General features: G+C 41.7%; 1 protein-coding gene across 1 annotated transcript; it reads left to right on the forward strand.

Annotated features, from left to right (window-relative positions):
* The first annotated feature begins 9,914 nt into the window (after positions 1-9,914).
* LOC133928974 (cytochrome P450 94C1-like) lies at positions 9,915-11,925 on the forward strand. The gene has a single exon (XM_062375526.1). It carries the CDS (start codon positions 10,006-10,008, stop codon positions 11,581-11,583), a length of 1,578 nt encoding a protein of 525 aa, XP_062231510.1. The 5' UTR covers positions 9,915-10,005; the 3' UTR covers positions 11,584-11,925.
* The last annotated feature ends 10,877 nt before the right edge of the window (positions 11,926-22,802 follow it).

Genomic DNA, 22,802 nt, shown 5'->3' on the forward strand with positions numbered 1-22,802 from the left:
ATTTATAGTTAATCTCGTTATAACTGAAATATATATTATTTTCTTATATATATATATATAAAGTATTTTTTCTTTTATATATATATATATATAAAAATATATATATATAAGGGGGTGTTTAGACAGCTCGTACAACTGCACCGATTAGTAGTACTAATTATGTTATTGTTGTTCGTGGTGACCAACTAAGCAGAAAAATAAGCACATGCAGTCGTTAGAAACAATACTACTAAAGATTGAAACAGTTGCTTCTTCATTCATCTCACTACTTTTATGAAATCTATTACCTGTGTCATCAACAAAGATATTGCATTCAAGCAAAGATTGGAATCAGTTTGTTATCGTTATAGGTGTTGTACACGGTTGCCATGGCATTGCTTAGCATTATGGATCAAACAAGAGGTTTAGGGTTGCAACCAAAGCAAGAGCTATCTGCCTATTTGATGGTAAAACTGCATATTTGGCTGAGTCAACTGATATTAGCCCTATAGTTACAGGCTACCTCTACCGCTGATCCCTGTTGAAGACATCAGCTACTCATGCGAGGTATCAATGTAAAGATTAACTATAGCACTTTGCCACTCCATTTGTTGCCACATTCCTTTCTCCTTCCTTTCTTTCTTCTCCACCGTCGCCCCCCCCCCCTCCTCCCCAACAACACATTCTCCCACCATGGTGCCCACTCTCGAGAAGCCCATGGAACGTGTTGGTCGGCAAGCGGCCATCAACAATGAGGTGCCAGACGCACAGTGTGCCACCTCATCCGGCATGGCTTAGGCGAGCCTAATCAGACAGTCTAAGGCGAAGCATGAGTTCGTGAAGGGGATGGAAGCCGTGAGAAAGATGGCATGCATGGATGTTGTCCAGGAGTCGCATGGTGCCAGCGCTGGCACCGGAACATGATGAAATGGTTGTCTTCACATCTTTCTTTGGGTCGTGCTAAGGCTCCTGGCCGTTTCGCTCCTTGCAGTCATCCTGACGCTTTACCACTTGTAGCTACCCTAGCTCACCGCGAAATGGCTCACCTAGCGGTGTTTGAGTGGGCCATGTCAGCAGGGGCGTCAAGGGTATGATGAGGAAATCACTCCTTCGGATACACATAAAATAAACTTGTTCCTCACTGTTCATATTTTATGGGGCATTTCAGGATTTGCCACTTTTAACACCGAGTGGCAGGCAATTTGCCACCCGGACCCAGTTTCATAGACTCGGGATGGCCCGCATGTCAACCTCAGCGGAAAATTTGCACCTGTTAAGGGTGGCAAATCCAGAAATTACCCATATTTTATTGGTAAAAGATGGGATGCTGCTAAATTCTTGTGATATTTTTATTGCTTAGGAACATGGAAGAAGCACCACAGCCTCACATGGACGTCATCCCTCGAATACCAAGTCTACTCAGATTCAAAGTCGAGTTCAAGTCAGACTCCAAATTCGGTTCGGAGTCTAAAGGCACCACATCAATAAAATCGGTATAACTTTCGCATTTGAAGTCTAATTGATGTGTTCTTGGACGTGCTAGAAAGCTATGATGAGCCATTTCTAATGGATTTAGTCTCTCACTTAGATTCATTACAAATTAATTAGAGTCATTGAAATAAAGTATTATATCACCGTTTTGGGCCTTATCTGGTCTTGTAAGTGTGTCAGAGTTCGAGTCCAGGTTGTGTACATCTCTCCCCATAGCCTCACAACCTTAGATTGACATCCTTATGTCCTCCTATATATATACAATAGTTGTCATAGTTTAGACTCAAATCTTACTTAGATTATTCTGTATTAGACAGTTTCGTCGTATATCGGTTTGTGAAACCCCAACTTTGAGTTCTTCATTTGTAATTAGTAATATTCAGATTGCATCCACTGTTTTCTTGCTTGTGTTCTCGATTCGCTTGTAGGAAAAGCCTTCTTAGCGAGGTTAACCACGTTCGGCCCGGCTAATAACCACGAAGTAGTGTAGTAGTTGCAAGGATTCTCGATCTGTTCTAGTCGAAGCCTTTGGATCATCAACATTGAATATCTACCAAATCGACTTAATAAATTACTTTTTGGAAGATCGGACAATAATCCCACCAAGGCATCGTTGCCATCTTTGCTCTAGTGCATGAAACACACTGTGAGCAAAAGTCGGTCCCGACAGACTAGGAGTCAAATATCCTCAACGACACAAGAGTCAACTTCTAAGTGCAGAACGATCACAAGGTATGCTTCCATTTGAAGGCCACGAAGAACAAGAGTGACTCCGATCGGTGGTCTATGAGTAACCGTCCAAAAGTATTCGAGCTAATCATTAGGACGATCATTTTTCATAATCACACCCACAATGATTAATCGGAATACCATTCCGGTAGTCCCGATATGTGTTTACTTACATAATTGGAACACACATCTTTGTAACAAGTATATCATCACAAGACATAATAAAGAGCGAGTAATTAAATTAAGTTACAAGTCCTTAAGTAGATTAAATTTTACAATAAAATACATAACCCGAACATATGTTAGAGTAGTTACACAGCGGAATAAGTTACATGACGATAAAAGATTGGTAACGTCGTTTTCCCTAAGGCGTCACCCCAAACTAACAACACACAAGTAGAATAACACTACTCTTGCCCGTCACCAACATCGATGAGTGTAAAGTAGCCAAAAACTAAATCTTTATCAACTGAAAAGCAAACAAAGCATGTGAGTACCTTTGTACTCACAAGACTTAATGTATAATTGGTACTTATAAATAGCCCAACTTCAAGGAGAATGCATATGGGTAATTAGCAAGGACTCAGCCACAAAGGTTAAGTAATTTTAAATGCAAAAGCGATTTAGACTCAAGTATAAGTATCAACACCTAACCAAAACACTCTTGTATCATGATATCATCAATATAACAAAGTTATAACTTGTACCATATCAACTCCTTATCAACAACACCAACCAATTTCCAACATACCATCATAACATCCTGATATCGAAAACTCTACAACTGATGTAAATGGATAAAAGCATGCTCATAACCGAGAGTGCGACAAATCAAATTGATCTTACACCCTGCAAAGAGTACATCTTTACCCACACTATACGAGGACCATTCAGTTTGTGCTACCTGCTAAATTACACACATGGGGTACTTGTGACAACCTTTTTCAATTGGGTCCCGACCATTTGAACATACACCTATAGGTGCGAAGGTCCACTAGGGCTACTCCTGGAGCACCTTAGTTACACTTAAAGGTGTGGAGGTAGGTAGAATTATTCCTGAGCAAACTAGATACCTCTACAAGCCTATTATACCCACAAACACATTTACAACGTTACCTCTACAAGCTTATTATGCCCACAACACCATAGGCCAAAAAGCCAAATGTCACAACTACAAAAGGTATTCGGCTTATCTTACAATTATATCGACATGTGGTAAGTACCAAAAGTGTCAAAGTCAACTACAACAACAGTCTTTCCTTAAACGATTCAAGCGGGCCTATAGCATCCGAGACTCCCTTCTCGAGTCATTCCTATTGCCCGCTCAAATCTTTGCCTCATCCTTACTAACTTACACATCCTTCCATCATCATTGTCTTTGTGAATAAGAGTAAGTCCTAAGCTCGTGAACGATGGTCGAACCACCGCTCGACTTGTACTGATGACCTAAGCCTTGCTAAGCATAACATATTCATTTTAAATTAGACCATTAAATGCTATTCTATGGGGTTACAATGGATCAAAAGATAACAATACCAAGGAAGCGTAATGCAATAATTAGGATCTACTCCCAAAAACCCAACCTCGACTAACTATCATGCGAGACATGCATATAGCATACTTTATCAAATTAAAGCAACATATGATCCAAAGTAATGTGTACAAAATGCTTAGATGCTTGTCTTGCTCAAGTGATTCACACACAATATCACAATTAGGTTCCACCTCAAGAATACCCCCATTACTCTTTGATTCGTCGATCGCTAAAAGAAAGAACGGTGCATCACAATTAACGTGATGAAATGCTATGATACATGCACTAAATGCTATGAAAATTGAATAGGATATGAGGTGCTGAGTAAAGAATATGAGGCAACAAGAATCATATGAATTGAAGTGCGAAAGCTCTTGGTATAAAATATTATTTAAGATATGTTCAAAAAGGATTGTAATTAAGCTAGCTATGAAGATTAAATGAGATTTACAATTTAAACAGCACTTTCATACCAAAGTATATTTCCCCTAGATATTAATGATCATAATATAAATATTCCAAGTGGTTTTATAATTTTAGAACATGGTATTAATTAACTATGATTTAATTAAGTTGAAACACATTTAATTAATTAATTAATTTTTAAAAGTATTTTATTGAGTTTTAACATTTTTACATGTATTACATACTCATACAAAGCTCACCCAACTAGTTTTATGATTTTTGGAATTTGTATGAATTAAATATAAAATATACAAGCTATCAGTAAAGTTTAAAAAAAAACCCTCTAATGAATAGTAAATCCGGAAGGTCCGGGTTGAACCCGAAACCTCTAAGTGAGGGTTCTCTGTTAAAAATTGCTTTTAACCCAGAACCTTCGGGTTATAAACCAGTACCTCCGGGTTGTAATAGAATGTGACTTTTTCGATGATTCATCGGCCGATTCAACTTGCATGTCTCAACCCAACCCACATACGCATGTATAGAAACTAAAGCATGGATTCTAAATCTAATATATACACTCTACAAACACAAATCACTAGCTCTACTCATTCATTCATATCATAATGTCTCCATTTCATTAAGAACGAAATGGTGCTTCGCAATCTTGCAAACATAGCTCTAAGACCTATCCAAAAACCATCTAAAACATGCATTGCTACTAAGAAACACTAGAGACTTAACTCGGGTCCTTTGCCAAAGGTTGTGACCATCAATTTGGGGAAGAATCGGTAGGAAAAACTTGAAGAAGGGAAGAAGTCTTGCTGTTGGAAATTTTAGAGCAAGGTGGTGACGAAAATGAGTTAGGAATCACCCAAAACCTCACGCATGCAAGAGATTGTTGGGTCGATAGAGAGCTAAGAACGTGGGGAACATCATGGAAACACATGCATATCTCAAATGCTTGCTCTTGAAGGGGATATTTGGGGGAGATGAGAGAGGGAGGGGGAGTGCTGCTCTTCTCTACTCTTTGGCCGGTTGGGAGAGCAAGAGGAGTGAGAGTGGGGTTGTTGGTGAAGAGAGAGGAGGGGGTGTGGGCTGGCCAATCTCAGGGGGTGGGGCTGCTCTTTGGCCGGTTAGAGAGACTAACAAAATTACATCTGAAAAATAATTCCATCCCTCCTCAAAAATCCTCCTCTCTTTTATTAACCCAAAGGAGGTACTCTAATGCCCAAAAATTCTAGGAAAATAAATGTGCAGCGATTGCAAATGAGATAAACCCATTTTATATAGATTCACCCAACAAACCTATGCGAGACCTTAAACTAACGAAAACTCTAACATCGGGTTATAACATAACTCAAAGAAATTTTTAAACAACCATATGAATTAATAATACTCAATAATGCCTAACAATTAAACATGATGCTCATGATGCATGATTATGCATAATATATGATTATAAATTGGGATGTGACATGGTCCTATTAGTTCTACCACACAGTGAGCCCTGACACACGGCTTCCAGCCATTAGGTGAAACATCCATTACATCTACGCACTGAAGATGGAGATGAGAATGGGGAATATCAACTCACAGAGGCAGTTGTTGATGAGGATCGCCCGCAAGATGAGCATGCAGGACCTTGTGGAGGAGTTTTGCATGATCAACATATGGTGGAGTAGCCAAAGAGCTACGCTAGTTCTGGTGCCCCATCGACAATTCAGGTGAATCCTCATCCCTTTCTAGTTTTGAGAGCATGAAAGTGAAGCATCTTTTTTATTGAAGGTGTGGTGATGCCCCAAGAAGATGCGGAGGTGGCCGCAGAGGTATAATTGGGTCCTTACAATAAGGATGAGCACAAAGACCATGTGAAAATGGTGATCAACTCATGCCTCAATCGGATTTGCATACTCCTTGATCACAACATTTTGGAGTGCCACGTGTCGGAGGAGTGGCTTCGAAAGAATGCAGAGTGCGTGGGGAAGAGGAAGAGGAAGAGGAAGAGGGGCAGCCATAGCGGTCGTGACCTCTCAACATTCATCCCCTCACACAGATCTTCCAGTAGCGGTAGTTCTATGGCGGAGTCTACGTCAGAGAACAAAACGGTGGCTTTCTCCGGCAGCGTGGAGAAGAAGGTGTGAAGAGGAAGCAGGGGTGCACTCTTCGGGAGCGAGGATTATACCTTCAAATTCTGGGTACCAACCACAAAGTTGCTTGTGATCTTCGGGGACTCGAATGAAGAATACTTGTCGCTCGACTTCACTAGCGTCACCAAGACCTTGGTCCAAGGTTTGACCTTCCAACTCTTCTTAACTATTATTCTTTTCATCTGTTGTAACCTCCATTTGGTTTTGGTTGATGTAGGTACCTTAGTTGCAACCTCGCATAGTAGGGTAGCAAGCCTCGTTGTAGTTGCTCTGCTGGTGGCTGTGGTCCTAGCCCCTGCAGACCAGGAAGGGATGTTGAGTCCTATGTTGGTCGTTTCTTCGAGGCATGAAGCTCCACCTGGCTCTGGTCTGACCGAAGAAACAATGACAATCGGTCATGGCTCACCCTATCCCTGTGCTACCTTGGCACCTTCAGCCACAGCTACCGATCCTCAACCAATCAGCTTTGACATGATAAGGGTCGAGGACTTTGAGCTTCGCACCAAGGAATTTGACTCCTCCTCTCCTTCTGGCACTTTGACTTCATATTTTTCTTGGTGTTATCCTCACAGCAACTTCCCCTGGTGAGGACCGCCCACTATGCCCTCACCACAAAGGTTCATGGCCTTAGGGCCAACCTTGATGACACCACCAAAGGTTGCTAGGTGGCAAAAGCAGTGAGGATGATTGTGGAGCATGAAGCATGAACCCTCTTGCAGGCTTATAACAAGGTAACATAAAAGCTAGGGAATGATGAGGAGATATTTGCCATACTGGAGAAGGAGGACCCAAAGGCAAACACTACCCAGGCAAGGTTAGAATCTGATATGTGTACCCTTCAGGAGGGGAAGGAGAGGGCGGAGGATGAGCTATGTGAGGATCATCGGTGTCATGCGGATCGCACCAAGGTTGTAGGCGAAGTCATGACAACAATGAAATCCACGATTCAGGGCATTAGCTCTAGCACACTGGAGTTTCATCAGCTGGAGGGGGATTTAGATGCCTCTTTGGACTGGTTACGCCAGGCAGGTGCCATCATGTCTGCCTTGGCCCACTCCTATGGCAACTACTATGCATGGATATCCTGCGACACCACGTTTGGACTCCTTCACAGTAGAGGGTGTGCCCATATGGATGACTTCGCACCTCTGGATTTCACCATTCCTGCTAATGTCAAGGAGATGTTGCAACTCATGAAAATGGAGATAGGGGCAGGTCACGTGTTCCGAGGAAAGATGTGGGTCCCTCATTGGCTTCAATGGAGACCTCATATATCTTGATGAATTGCTTTGGATCCAAGTCCCCCTAGAATCAGTCAAATTTTAGGCAACTGGAAGCATTGGGAGAATCCATGATCCTGGAGCTCTGGCACGAGGGGGACCCGGGGTCGTAAGTCATCAAGCCGCATGGTTCGGTCCAGAGAGAGGAGCAGTGATGTCAACCCCCTAGAACAGACTCCTTCACGACTCTATGGCTTGGCTTTGCACTAGCCTCATGAGGCTTTGGAGTGGAATGGGCCATCGATTGTCACGCAATGACTCTAGTTCCACCTGAAGGCTTAGGACTTTTGCCGCTCTGCCTCCACGGTCCCCTCTGTGGTGAAGGAACCCGATGCCCTAGGGTCGAGGATCTTGTTGGAAGCTAGTGCGTCAGAAGCTCTACCATAGGCGTTCACGCTCCTAGTGACACAATGATCCTCGGTTGTCCAACCTGGGGTGTGAGGCTCAAGTTTCTATTGTAGGCTAACTTTTTCATAGGGTGTCCTGCCACTAGCCTTTGTGCCGATGGACTCATTGTCCGTCGGGCGGAACTTTGCGGCCTTATGGCTGGGCTTCTTCTAGCGCTTGGAGACCTAGTGCTCAACTGCCGTGTTGGTGTCCTCGTTGGGGGCTGACAGATCACCCGCCAAGCCAACCGTTGCAGCCACCGACGCTAACTTCTCCGGAGCGGCCTTCTTGGGCACCATCTTTACAGGGCTTGCATGTCTCTCCCCACAAACATCGTCGTCTATTGTGGCAGAAAGCCATGATCATAGGGTGGACTCTCTGGTGATCCCTAGTAGAATCGTCGAAGAGTTGAAAGAGATAGAGTACATGTCTTTTTCTTATTAGGCTAATTATTGTGAGGGCAACCCCTTGTTATACTTTGGGCAGGGTTATTTGTACTTGCATCACATTACAATGTACCACACTGTCCCTCAAATCTGTGGGCGAAACTGGGGTGTCCAAGGGTAGTTTGGTCCTTTCACTCCCTTGGTAAATTACATTCCTACCCTCGTTAACAATTGCCCTAGAAATCTAGCACTCTGCCCAAGATCCTTTAAATGCATCAGATATGCCTTCTCCTCGGGTGAAGCTCTTCATTCCTCTTGGCCTCTCCACCCTTGGTAGCGAAGCCATGGCCCTTCGGTGCAGTGAAGTGGTTGCTTCTGGCTTTGATTTAAGGCCTTTTAGCCTCCTTCTTCCTTCAGCGATCCACTTGTTCTCTAGACGAGGATAGCGGAATCTAGTGAGGGCCCTTGCAGAGGCCATGCCATACTTAGTGAAGGTGACCTCCACAAAACCTTCGCTCCCATCTTCGTCGCCTTCGTCTTCTAGGTCGACGTGGCGTGGCTGCAACGGGGGCCTGGGCCCACTCCCCTAGCAAATACAACACACAAAAATGATGTTAGCGGATTTATCATGAAAAATATTATTGCATCATTATCTTTAAACATTTTTTTACTAAGCAACGATTATAAAAAAATAATTATCAAACATGTGTGTTAGAGACTTTATCCATGCCTTAAACGACAAGTAAAAAAGAATATATGTAGTAGTAGATAACCAACATGTAGTAATAAGACTTGCAGCATGTTTAAGGTGAAAGCAAACTTTGCCACAGTTATCGAGGCAAGGTGGTTAAGTGTTTGGTTCAAACTTTGCCTCGGTTGTCTAGGCAAGGTCGGTAAGTGTTTGGTCCCTAGCCACGTGTTAAGTACTCTAGTACTTTTTAATTGGGTCTTGTACATTAGAGAAACGTAAAGTTATGTCCCTTGATCAATTCAAACTGTCGCGGCATTTTTGTCTTCCACAAGTTTGGCAAATTAAGCAAAACTAATTGAAAATTCTAAACAACCTTAGGTTTTGCAAACCTAGGCAACCAAATACGGAGTATGTCTTAAGGTTTTTCAAACAACTTGGTTTGATAGAGAAAATCTTGCCACAACTCTGTCTCTCAACGCACGGGACAAATTGGAAAAAAATGAGAGCGCACTCGTACTGTGGCTATGAGAACTATAGCAAATTTTGGCTTCCAAGCAAACATACCCATAGCAACTCTAGTTTGCGTACAAAACAGGCTCCCGCGGGATGGCAACAGATTCGTTTGCAAGAACGTCAATAAGCAAACGGAGAACTAGAACATGCTCAAGGGGCGAAAGAAAGAGAGAATGTGCATAAAGGTTTAAGTAAGCAAGGGTAAAAACCAACCATAAAACAGAACCAACCATAAAACAGGGGTACAAAACCTGGCACATACTATTGTATGTTGCACTGCACACCTCTTCGTACAATTTTTCAACAGTTTTAAAACATTTGTTTTCCTTTATAAAAGGGTGCTCTGAGACTGCCAAAGCACCGCCGAGCGCGCGCACACTCACACGCACGTAAAGCACACCTCAGATAACACGCGCGCGAAGTCAGAGAGAGGAGACGAACCCGAGGGAAGCTGCTCTTCGTCATGGGCGCGGACGCAGCCACGTTACACGTCGCGGTCGACGCCCTGGCGAGCTCCCTGCGGCCGCAGGTGGCCGCCGTCTTCTTCGCCTCGGCCGCGTGCACGGTGACCTTGGCCGTCCTCCTGGCCTCGCTGAGGCTGCGGCAGCCGTGGTTGTGCGCGTGCGCGGTGTGCGAGGCGTACGTGACGGCTTCGTGGGCGACCGAGTTCGACAACCTCTGCGACTGGTACGCGCACCTCCTGCGCCGCGCGCCCGGGCGGACCGTGCACGTGCACGTGCTCGGCAACGTGCTCACCGCCAACCCGCCCACCGTCGAACACATGCTGCGCGGCCGCTTCGACAACTACCCCAAGGGCGCGCCCTTCTCCGTCATCCTCGCCGACTTCCTCGGCCGCGGGATATTCAACGTCGACGGCGACTCCTGGCTCTTCCAGCGCAAGCTCGCCGCGGCCGAGCTCGCGTCCCCGGCGCTGCGCTTTTTCGCGGCGAAAGTCGTGGCCTCCGAGCTGCGGTGCCGCCTCATTCCTCTGCTTCACTCTGCATCCAGCGGCGGCAACGGTGAGAAGCTGCTTGACCTCCAGGACGTGTTTCGCCGCTTTGCTTTCGACTGCATATGCAGGATCTCGTTCGGCCTCGACCCCGGCAGCCTCGAGCTCGAACTCCCGATGTCGGCGTTGGCGGACGCGTTCGACACGGCCTCGATGCTCTCTGCACGGCGCGCGACGGCACCCACGCATGTGTTCTGGAAGCTGAAGCGGTTACTCAACGTCGGGGAGGAGCGGAAGCTCCGCGACGCGATCCGCCTCGTCGACACGCTTGCCGCGGAGGTCATCCGGCAGCGTCGAAAGCTCGGCGCCGCCGCCTCAGGCGACGACCTCCTATCGCGCTTCATGGGATCCATCAACGACGACAAGTACCTCCGCGACATCGTTGTGAGCTTCATGCTGGCCGGCCGGGACACCGTCGCCTCAGCTCTCACCGCCTTCTTCTTGCTGCTATCCGACCACCCGGAGGTGGCCACTGCGATCCGGGATGAAGTCTCCCGCGTCTCCGGGGACAGAGACGTCCGCCTCGGGGCAGCTACCACCTCCGACAAGCTAAAGGACATGCACTACGTGCACGCGGCGCTGTACGAGTGCATGCGGCTATTCCCGCCGGTGCAATTCGACTCCAAGTTCGCCGCCGGCAACGACACTCTCCCGGACGGCACGTTCGTCGCCAAGGGCACCCGGGTGACCTACCACGCCTACGCCATGGGACGCATGGAGTCCGTCTGGGGCCCCGACTGCGCCGAGTTCCGCCCCAACCGCTGGCTCCGCGACGGACGGTTCGTGCCAGAGAGCCCGTACCGGTACCCGGTCTTCCAAGGCGGCGTGCGCGTCTGCGTCGGCAAGGAGCTCGCCATCATGGAGATGAAGGCCGTCATCGTCGCCGTCGTGCAGAGCTTCGACATCGAAGCGGTCGACCGGAGCTCGCGCCGGCCCAGTTTCGCGCCAGGCCTCACCGCCACGTTCGCTGGGGGCGTGCCCGTCAGAGTGCGCCGGCGAGAGCGTGTCAGCGCGCACCGCCCACCAAGTTAACTTGATCGATTGCCGCGTCACCACGGCACGCGCGATTGATTCCTTCTCCTCTGGTTTGAAACGGAGCATTAGATTATATCGTTCCCATGCGAGTCGCCGTGATCTCTGTGTCACTCGCGGCCGCTCAGTTTGGCGAGTGCGCTGGGTGCTGAGCTGCCATTGGAGATTCCTCTGATAGGTCATTATGGCCTTATGGGGAGATTAGTCTAATGCCACAAAAGTCCACTCTGCATGTCAGCATATGTGTTATTCTTTCCCACTTTGAAAGCAGAATGCGAACGCCCGATGCCATTCCTGAAAAGAAAAATTGCAGATTCAGAGTTCGAGAATACAAATCTAGATGTTCTTGTGACTCTTTCATGTGAGCAGCATCAATTATTGCAAGGTGGTCGGCCATTGAATTGCAAAAAAAGAGGGAATGCGCAGAGGACGTATCGCGTACTCCTATCTTTTCCTAAAGGCAAAAATAAAAAATAGACAACATACAATATCGTATTTATTAAAATAGATAATATATTAACGTATTTACAAATTTAGCATATGTATTCGATACTCAAATTTCGAAAACCAAATTTTGGCACTTGAGACACTGAAAAAGCGTGAACCCGGCAGTATTAGGTGTATTCGGTACCTCAGATGCTGAATACAGCTGCCACCCAGTGCTGCGCCGTCGTAAAGAAAGAAGCTAGTAAGTTATGTGCGTATATGTGTGTTTAAGTTTTTTTATTTAACTCATAATTTTATTTGGGAGTAAAAAATAATCTAAATATTCTAAATATTTTTATGAGCAAACTAGAGCTCACTAGTAACATATTTTAATTAGTTTGATCTAAAAAGCATGAGTCAATATTTAATTAAAATTCTCCAAATAAAACTACTTTTTAAAATTCTAGCAATTTTTAATACCTCAAATAAATTTCCAAAAATCTAGAAAAAATCACTAATATTCTTCTCCTGTGATGTACTAATTTATAAAAATATTTCTAACCCTAGGTTATTTGGTGAAAAAATGAGTTCCTTTATAATACTCTATTTATATGTATTTTTATCATTTCATAATTCAAGTTGAATAAAAAAAATATACATTCATATTGAAACATAGAACCCAAAAAATCAAAAATTCACTAATATTCTTCTCATGTGATACATGATAGATTGACTACTACTACTACTAAGATGATAAAGCCAGACACTTAAGAAGCATAGAATCCAGGAATTACGAATATATATTTATATTCATTTTTTCAAAGCAGGTAATGATACGGCAAGTTTTAATATTTATCAATTAAATATGACAAATAATATATCTAAATTTAAATAACCAAATAAGGAGCATACTGATAGGATGTTATCTCTCAAAGCAAGAAGAGAAAAAGGAAGAAATAAAGCATAGAGAACAGAAAGAAGATGCTTAATATTAATATGAAAGGTTGCCCATCGTTTTTAGCTTGGTGCCGGCAACATATTAAATGGAGCATTTTTGAATTAATCTGAGAACCAAGGTTTTGTACATATTTGATTTTTTTAAATTGAATTAAAAAGAGAATATCACATGAAATGATAAAAATGCATATAAATGTAGCATTACAAAGGCTAAATATTAATATGAGAACCAATTTTTTTGCATGTTAATTTTTTATTCAAATTTCATTAAAAAGAGAATATCACATGAAATAGTTAAAAAAATATATAAATGGAGTATTACAAAGGAACTTACTTTTTCACAAATAACCTAGAGTTGAAAATATTTTTATAAATTAGTACATCATATGAGAAGAATATTATTGATTTTTTATAGATTTTTTGGGAATTTATTTGAGACATTAAAAATTGCTAGAATTTATAAAAGTAGTCTTATTTGAAGAATTTTAATTAAATATCGGCTCAGGATTTTTGGATCAAACTAATTAAAACGGGTTGCTAGTGAGCTCTAGTTTGCTCATGAAAATGTTTAGAATTTTGAACTATTTTTACACTCATAAATAAAATCATGAGTTAAATAAAAAACATAAACGCACACGTACACACAACTTGCTAGCTTCTTTCTTCGCGACGGCACAACACTAGATGACAGTTGTATTCGACACCTAAGGTATTGAATACAAATCATTTTTGGCACCTGAGGTGTCGAATATGGTGTATAATGCCATATTCGACATCTCAAGTGCTGAATATTGGCTTTTTGGAATTTAAGGTGTCAAATACATATGCTAAATTTATAAATACATCAATATATTATCTATTTTGATAAATACGATATCATATATTATCTATTTTTAAATTTTTACCTTTCCCAAGAAAGGGCAGAGACTTGAGAACTTAAAATCTGAACCATAACAATTCCACACGTGCGTCTAAAGACGAAGTATTATGTACAAAAATTGCCATATTACATAAAAGAAACTAATCTCAAAGTATGCGAATGGCAAATCTACATGTAGGCGATCACATTAAGCATTAACACGGAAATGTACTGCAATCTTCACATGAAGTATGATCCTAGCCCGAGAGCTTTACTCCATAGCTTAGCCTGGCAGCTACAGGTTATATATCTGTTTATGCAGACGGATCTCCTTATCAGTGTTACAAAATCATCTTCATACGAGTGACTAATCACGATCTCAACTCTTATATTCGTTTATACAATCTTAAATTCAGTCAACCAAATATACTGAGCTCAATCTATCTAGACAGATATAACCAATCAAACATTCTTTTTTCAACAAATATAATTTCACTTAATCTACTTATACGATACAACTCAAACCTCGTAAGAGAACCAAACATACCAGCCAGAGCCACCAATCACTTCATCTTGCCCATCCGCTCTTCCACATTGTACTCACAGAGAACTGAAACTTTTGACTGACCTACTTCAACTTTCATTTCCTACTGAAAAAATAAGAAACTAAGGAGTCGATTTGGATACGAAAAACGGAGAAAATGGTCGAAAGATCTCTTGCCAAGATCAATGGTGAATCGAGCATCTGTTGCTAGCGTCTATAATGAGGTATCGTGGACTAATAATTTCCACAAAGTAAAGTATCGTGGCGTAGCGCTAAGATGTATTGCTGATGGTCAGAATAAGATGCACGCATGAGCCGGTGTTTTCCTGAATGAAAAAAAGAAATGGATATGCATGAGTCAGAGGGAAAACAATGCACATGTGGTCGGGCCTCGTGGGGCTGCTACCTTTCTTTCTTTCTTTTTTGAAACGAAGAGGCAGGAGAGTACCATGTAATTCTTCTTCGGAAACTCTTGCCAACTACTAGCTGCAATTGTGATGACCATGTGCTCCAATCGTTGATGAGCTCGTTTTCATATACTCTACGTTTTCTTTAGTTGGGAAAGCAACGAGAAAATATAAGTCATCATGTGTTTGGTACCACATTCGTATACATCGATCTGTCCTGTTGCGGGGCAGGGCATAAATCGGTTGGATTTGGACACAAATTCGATTGCTATGTGAATTGATACTCGAAATTGAGTGGAGTGGGGTAATGTGTGCGTGTCCAGATTCTGAATGACAAACGAAATATGTGCGTGTCTATATTCTGATCGACAAGTACATTGGATGAAAAGGAAAATAATTGTATGAGCATCTGTAACGAATGTGATTTCCATACCGGCACCACGCTGCAGATACAATTTTACCTGCCATGCAGCTGACGCGAACACTAAACAAATCAATCCATCCTGCAGAGAACAATCGAGACAAGACACTCCAACAGTGCAAAACAGGGCGGCAAACTCCGTCCGGTAGCCAAGCTATCGACGATCGATGGTCACGCAGCAGGATCCAAATCCTCTTATTTAAGGCAGAGGCGAACAGCGATTTTTATGATGAGTGAACAGTTTAAAGACGAACACTGTAGCAACAGGATGGAGCGATTTTACTGTTCGCACTTGTGTAGCGTCAAACCAACCTAGCTCAAACAGCTCACGGTGTAACGAAGTAATCGTGATTTCACTCCTCGGTAAGATCAAGGAATCTCATTCATCGTACATAAGAGAATCTTTTCTAGATCTGTGTAGTGTTAATTAACTAGGTTATATCTATTAGGTCGGACTGAGACTCACTACTGTAGGTACCATCTAAGTATGGTATGACGTGAGTCATCGGGTCGTGCCTAGGTCAAAGTTGTGGCACGTGGTGCCGGCATAGCCCAGCTCGGTTACGTCCAGTCATCGCCCCGCCCTAGGTATGCCCTGTCGCCTGATTGACCTATCCCTGTATCGTCGATCTGCCCCGGTCGCCTCGCCGCCGTGCCGTTGGGCTGATCGTGCCACAACCGTACCCGAACCGACCCGACACGATATAACCTGTTAAACTTACCGAACCTATCAGGTCATATCTAGTCGGGCTTGTGCTTGGCCGGTCCGATATGCCCATTTAGACCAGTCTCATCTACGAGAGCATTCTTTTATTTTCTTAAGAGGGAGTCTTTCCGACCATGACACTAGCAATGCCATAGTCCTGGTTATATTATTTTCTTGAGAGGGAGCCTTTGCGAGTATTGACGGACTCATCATAGTATCATTCTAATAACAGATGTATATAGTTAAAAAAATTGTTAGATAACTATAAATATTTTATAACGATAACAAATTGTTTGATAACTATAAATATTTTATAATGGCAGAACTTTCTGATTAATCTCCGATCTTGATCAGAACTCCCATGAAAGAAACGAAGAGAGGAAAGCGATGCCCGCGCGCATTGATGTCCTTGAGATGGCTCAGCGTGCGCTGCATATTCTGAAATCAAGCCAGAAGAAAAGAAAGAGGTCGACTTTTTAGATCGACTCTTGCAAAATTATTTGGATGTACAGCTAGCTATACACCATGACCTGACGTGGACCCGCCCCTGGGTGCGAGATGCCATCGCACACATCCATTGTATTATAAAACTATAATGTGATAAGCAGCTTATAAAACTCCGTGCGTGCTCGGTGCAAGATTCGCACTGAACTGTGGTTTAGTATGACTTCCAAACTAATTTTGTAGTTACAGTCTTGACGAACACAGCAGTACTGCCTAGCTGACACTTGATTCTGCGTGCTCCAGTCCACTGAAATGAGAGACCGATCGTGAGCGCATCAACGTTTCAGAACAAAAGCATTGCAGCTCTGCACACACGTGCTTGCGTGAAACAGAAAGCGTCTGCGTTCTGCAATAGCTTGTTTATTCTCGGATGCTCGATGAGTGTCCATATGTCAAAAACTTTTGAACGGAACTATCCATGTTTTGGATAAGTTTTTTCTGTTGATACGATGCATTTTGTTGGTCAGAGTAAACGTATTTTTAGCACATTTTAAATAATATTATCTTTTAGAACGATTGTATTTATTGCAATTAAATCAATAAAATAAGGTCCTGTATGATTATATTTTGATGAAAAATTAAATATATGATAAACGGATCCTATAAAATTTAGGTTAATTCCATCTAAATTTTATCCGTCTAATCAAATAAGAAATTGAATCATCCTCTTTATACCACCAAATCGTATCTAACAAAACATAAATGGTCATATCTCCTCCAGTCTTATCCCCTAACTAAATACATCATTAATCGTATAAGCTAAGTGCTTAGTGGGCCGGATATGCTAAAAGAGTGGTGCAATTAGGCCGGTGTGGTTGGTAAGTGAAGAGATTTTGTTTATATTGCTGCACTATCTTTCTCCTGGGCACAGAGATGATGGCTGCACGATCATTACCAAGCCGAGCCCAAGGCACGGTCGACGTGACCGCTCCGCGCACGGGGACGGCGAAACCCGGCGACCAGCCAGGCGATTACGCGACGGCGGGTTCGGGAGTGCGATTTCTGATTGTGGGTGACGAGTAACGGAGCGGGTGGTTGGGCTGGGCACCACTGCGGCGCATGCATGATTACATCGAAATGATGGCGGTTTTGCTTAATCTGCCCGTAAGGCTGTGACTAATCTAGAATCATGCGATTGTGGCTGTTCCTTAGCTCTCGGACGAGCGCTTTTCTTCCATCTGATATATTAATGCTGTCCAACTATGAGCCCCTACCACTTTGAAGCAAAGCTAATTAATTTATGTACCAGGTGGATAGCGGCGGATCTATCAGGAGAGGTGAGCCACCCCGGGGGCTGGTGAGATAAATCCTTAGCACTCCATCCTGTATCTAAGGTGGAATATAATCAATTAACATGTCTTCTCTTTGTTATTGGGATTAGTACAATGTCTGTGCTCATGCTACGACGATATTTGGTAATACAAATGAAATAACCAAAATGTGATATATGTTTTGGGAATCAAGTATAAGAATGAGATAGATTTAAGATTCACGAAAAAAAAAAGAAGATAGAGCTTTTAGTTATCATCTTATTGCGTAGGGAATTGCAACATGATAAATAATAAAATCGTTTTTAAATAGAGCTTGCAACTTGGATTACAAATACAACTATGAGTCAACTTTGAGTACAAATAAATATGTCTATAAAAATACATTTATTTTCACAACTATCTTTTTCAAATCGTCTTGCCTGTGATACGGCTAATATATTCTCGTAAATCTACAGGTATTACATATTAACGTGAATTCCCGTCATACATCAATAGGCTGATCAAAAAGTACCTCCTCAGTACTTGACCATCCTACACGTGCATCATATATATGTAAATGTAAATATATCTCACGTGTAAAATATAGTATTGTAACTTGAAATATACATATGACAGTGTGATAAAGTAATATGCTCACCGTGCAGATTGGCATGTGTAGCTTTTTACCATTCCATACGCACATGAATTACAAAATGAAAAAATCAGATAATAAATACCTATGGCGGAATGTATTATAAACTTTGTGTTAGATAAACATATTTATTATTTATTGTTTCTAATGACGTTCAAAGCAAGTTAAACCAACTAGGAGTATATGTTGCCATATATAAATATTGTTGTTCCGCCCAAGGCGTGCTACTCTCATGGCAAGCATATAGTACTTGGCAATATGAATAATTTTAGAGCGTATTGCTTGTATGGCATATCTTTACATCAATCTGAAATAGGATTAGAGTCAAGTACGGTCAGAGTTATGTCCTCCTGATCGAACATAAAAAGCAAGAACATGCCAGTTTGTGCAATTGGCATAAGAACCTGCAAAAAGATAGGCATTAGGATAGCAAAAACAACGGCACCCATAGACAAAGGGAAGCAGCCTTATAAATTTGCAACGTGAGACATCATAGTTCATAAAAGGTCAGCTTTCTAACGATTTGGCCAACTCTCGAACATCGAGCTCTTTTCTATACTTTGGGTCTCGTCTAAAATCAGACAAAATCTAGGAGAAAACAAAGATTTTTAGAAACATTAGCAAAAAGAGCTTACGAGAATATAAAAACTCACATAGAACTACATATCCATATAGTGCTTTGAAACAATTTTCTTGGAACTTTTCAACATCTTGTGTTCTGTGTATACGAGAATCTGAACACCCATGTTGAAACAAACATTCTACATGGGTTGATCCATCTTTAATGATGCTTGGAGTTGCTTGACACTTACACAAATCTGGTAAGGCTTGAAACTTCGCACCCATTGTGTCCTGTAAAACGATCAATTGCGACTAAGTATATGAGCATCAAAATAAAGTAAATTATATTGTTAATAAATGGAACATAAGAAGCTTATTCCAATGTTTCAGCATCATTAATTAACATGATATAGTCACATATGATGTATGTCAATTCTTCTTTGCCCATCGGCATGTCCACCATGGAAAGGGCACATAATGAGGATTGATCTCTAGTTTTATCGGTGGACTCATTTGCATTCATGACTTTAGACTGAACGGATTGGTGTGACCTTTTGCATAGATTAGGAGGACTTTTTAGCATCACAACATCATCTGGACTTCCACTTTCTTCATCATTCTCTTCAACTAACGGATGTCCTTTCCTCTTGTTTAGTTCTGATAATAACAAAATAGCAGCTAATTTTGTCTTGAATTGTATCATATCATCCTACACATTAGTAATATCATTACTTTTACAGAATATATGATTAAACATGTAACAAACTATCATGACCCTGTATGATATACCTGAGTTACATTGTCGGACAACACATCCCCTGTCTAGTATTCCATGTAGTTTAACATGAAAAGACCGCATGAACAGCTATAATATCGGAAAAGAATGTCATGCACATATTCATTTAATCAGTGGAAGGAAAATTTGGGTAAATTTTTTTTTTTGAGATGTGCCTGTCCGTCTGCATTATATTTTCGAATTGTATCTATCTAACCAGCCATGAAGCAACCTGGAGGTTCTGCCACTTGTGGTTTTTAAGCTCCTTGAGCTACGATACAATGTCTATTTGCCTCTGCAATCCCTTCAGCTATCCAATCAGTTCATGAGGAATTGCACAGGGACGAACATGCTAGAGATTGAAGAAATTAATTACCAGAAAATAGTAGTCATGAAGTTGGGAAATGATCAGAGAACTAGCCTAATTAGGGAGGCAGTAGCAGTGCCAGTAGCGATAATACCAGTAGCAGGCCGTCTGTTAAATGTTTCTCGAGTTAAAAATTACAAACAATTCGTAAACTTGACAATTCGTATTCCATGAAACTGCACTTTGTTTTCTTCACATGAAACTACACTCATTTGCTTCGCATGAAAACTCCATGATGATAATTCAACTTATTACAGTTATTGAGATATCAGAGTCGCAGCACAAGAATTCAACATATTATTTGATTTATGCACATCATATGTATGTTATATAATAATTCAAGCAAATAACCAATGAATGGAATAATAACTCAAACAAACAACCAATGAATGGTTTGGCAGTTCATCTGATTCAAAAAATCTCTCACTTAATTTACATAAGTAACCCTCGAGCCCACATATACATTCTCAACATCTGATTTCTAGATTCCAGACCTTAGATTCAGCATATAAACATGCGATCATATGCACATTTAGAGTAGATCGAAAGTTTAAAAGGATTTTAAAGTACGTAACATGAGTTATGCATGTTCGCTACTGACAGCGAAGATGCAGTTTGACAGTGCAATTGAAAAGATGTATATGTTAAAGTAGAGAGCAGAGAACTGATTATGCCAGAATGGAATAACTATAAATCACAATTCACACCAACTCAAAATCATGATGCGTTACGCGGACTAACTGAAGTATGGTTCAAGTGTCAAGGGAGATCACAAGCAACAAGAGAGTGAACAAACAGGACCACCAAAAGGGAAAAAATCATGAAGAACAGATTAGATGTGCAACTTGGAATAACAAATAAAGCGCGGAAACATGGGATGGACATGCTTTTAGTTGCTCGATTGTAAGACCCTAGACATCATAGAGACAAGTAAGAAATAGAAAATTACCTAATAGGAAAGAGTATTTTTGCCACTACCACTGAGCCCAAATAGCACTATGGTGTTTGGTTTCAAGGATTTCAGACAAGAAGCTGAGGGGAAAAACAAGCAAGTTATTGCTTATACAAAAGCAGGAATCTGAACAAGTAATGTGACAAGCTTTCAATATGCAGCACTACATCTCGGCTCACCATCTATCCTCCCATAACTCCGTGTGCCTTGTCTGTGAAGCCCTTTCTGTTCCAGGTAGCATGCAGAGGTGAATTAGACAAACAACAGAAATATATCATCAAAGAAGTTTGACCAGCATACATGAGATCATTTAAGCAAACAACATGTTATAACAATTTCAAAATTCTACAATCATTTGACTGATTGACCAATGATGAAATGATAGGATCTCTACATCAAAACAAGTTCATGTCCGTCAGTTGTAGAAAGTCAACTTATCTTTCCAAACAATTATTATTTTTTTAGGCTGGGATTAGATGGATACATACTCACTAGAATTGAGATTGCAAGTTGGATAGCTAGCGATAAAGTGCAAAGAAACAATATTCCCTCTCACACATTGCAACTTTCAATTTGAATAGGTTTGAGCTCTAAAGATATTGCGAAAGGTTTGGAGCTGACAACAAGTTAAGTAATTGTCGATGTGCAATTAGAGTGTTTGGAACAACCGAGGTACATATGGACTTGATGTAATAAAACCAAATAGCAGAAAGAGAAGAAACATGCATGGCTGACATCAAAAGATCATTAATCATGGACACATAAGAAACAAAGAAAAAAAGTCCAGTTCAAAAGACAAGGATACACGTCATTAATCATGGATTCCAAGTTTGGCAAGGTTTCTTGCTGAATATAAATATTATTTTAGCACTTTTGAGTCTACTTATTTTTGGTACTTTGAGCTTCTCAAGGTGGTGCATCCTGCAATATTAGATTATTCTTTTATTAACTAAACTACACAATTGAGCTTTTTGAAATCCTAGACGTGGAGAATTTATCTAGTTTAGCCATTTTCGTTCTTTTTGCCCCTATTAAATTTGCTCACTGTAGGGCACCTTTCTGCTGCAACAAAAATGGATGACAAAAGAGGCTCAAACCAACATCTTCTGTACTCTGCTCTCTAAATGTGGACCTTCACAGGCCACATGGTTGCATAGTTGGGCCAGGTGCCTAGGTTCTCAGGATCCAGTTCGAATGTTGGCATTTGATTATAGTCCAATTTACAATGGCATAGGGCTATTCGTCTCAAAAAGCAATCAAATATTATAACTGCGAGCTTGAACTTATATATGTGCTACATAGAACTATTGAGTTTGCGTCCAATCAAATTTTCAATTAAAATGTGATGATTGAACCTTAACTGAAAAAAAAAACAATATCAAATTCTGCCAACCAGATTATGTGACAGCACAATATGTCATCTGTACGCTTTCATATGTGATCCATAGGAGAACTAAAAAATGCATAGCAAATCAAAAACATCTAGGATTATTTTGACGGATACCTGTCCTACTCCAGATTTTTAGAACGTTACTGAAGCAGTCCTTTAGTCTGAAATATCTACAAATAAAAAGAATACTCCATGAGGCATTAAAAAACAAACATATAGCCTTATTGCTAGGCACAAGTGAAATGTGGAGTTTTAATCTCATTGAAAGCTACATGCAGTTGTTACCGTCCACCAGATCCCATGAATACGCCCCATCCGATCGTTGAACCATTGCAGCTGATAGGGATTTGGATGTATGACAAAAGAGGATGGGGAGCGAAAACTCACGAGCAGTAGAATTTGTGCGGCAGCACGGAGCTCCTGCCGTTGCCACGGTTGTCGAGGTAGC

The sequence above is a fragment of the Phragmites australis genome, chromosome 9, assembly GCF_958298935.1.
Source record: "Phragmites australis chromosome 9, lpPhrAust1.1, whole genome shotgun sequence".
Lineage (NCBI taxonomy): Eukaryota > Viridiplantae > Streptophyta > Magnoliopsida > Poales > Poaceae > Phragmites > Phragmites australis.

What these genes read in the sequence shown, in the direction of transcription:
- LOC133928974 (XM_062375526.1), top strand. Translation starts at nt 10,006, where the DNA reads ATGGGCGCGGACGCAGCCACGTTACACGTCGCGGTCGACGCCCTGGCG.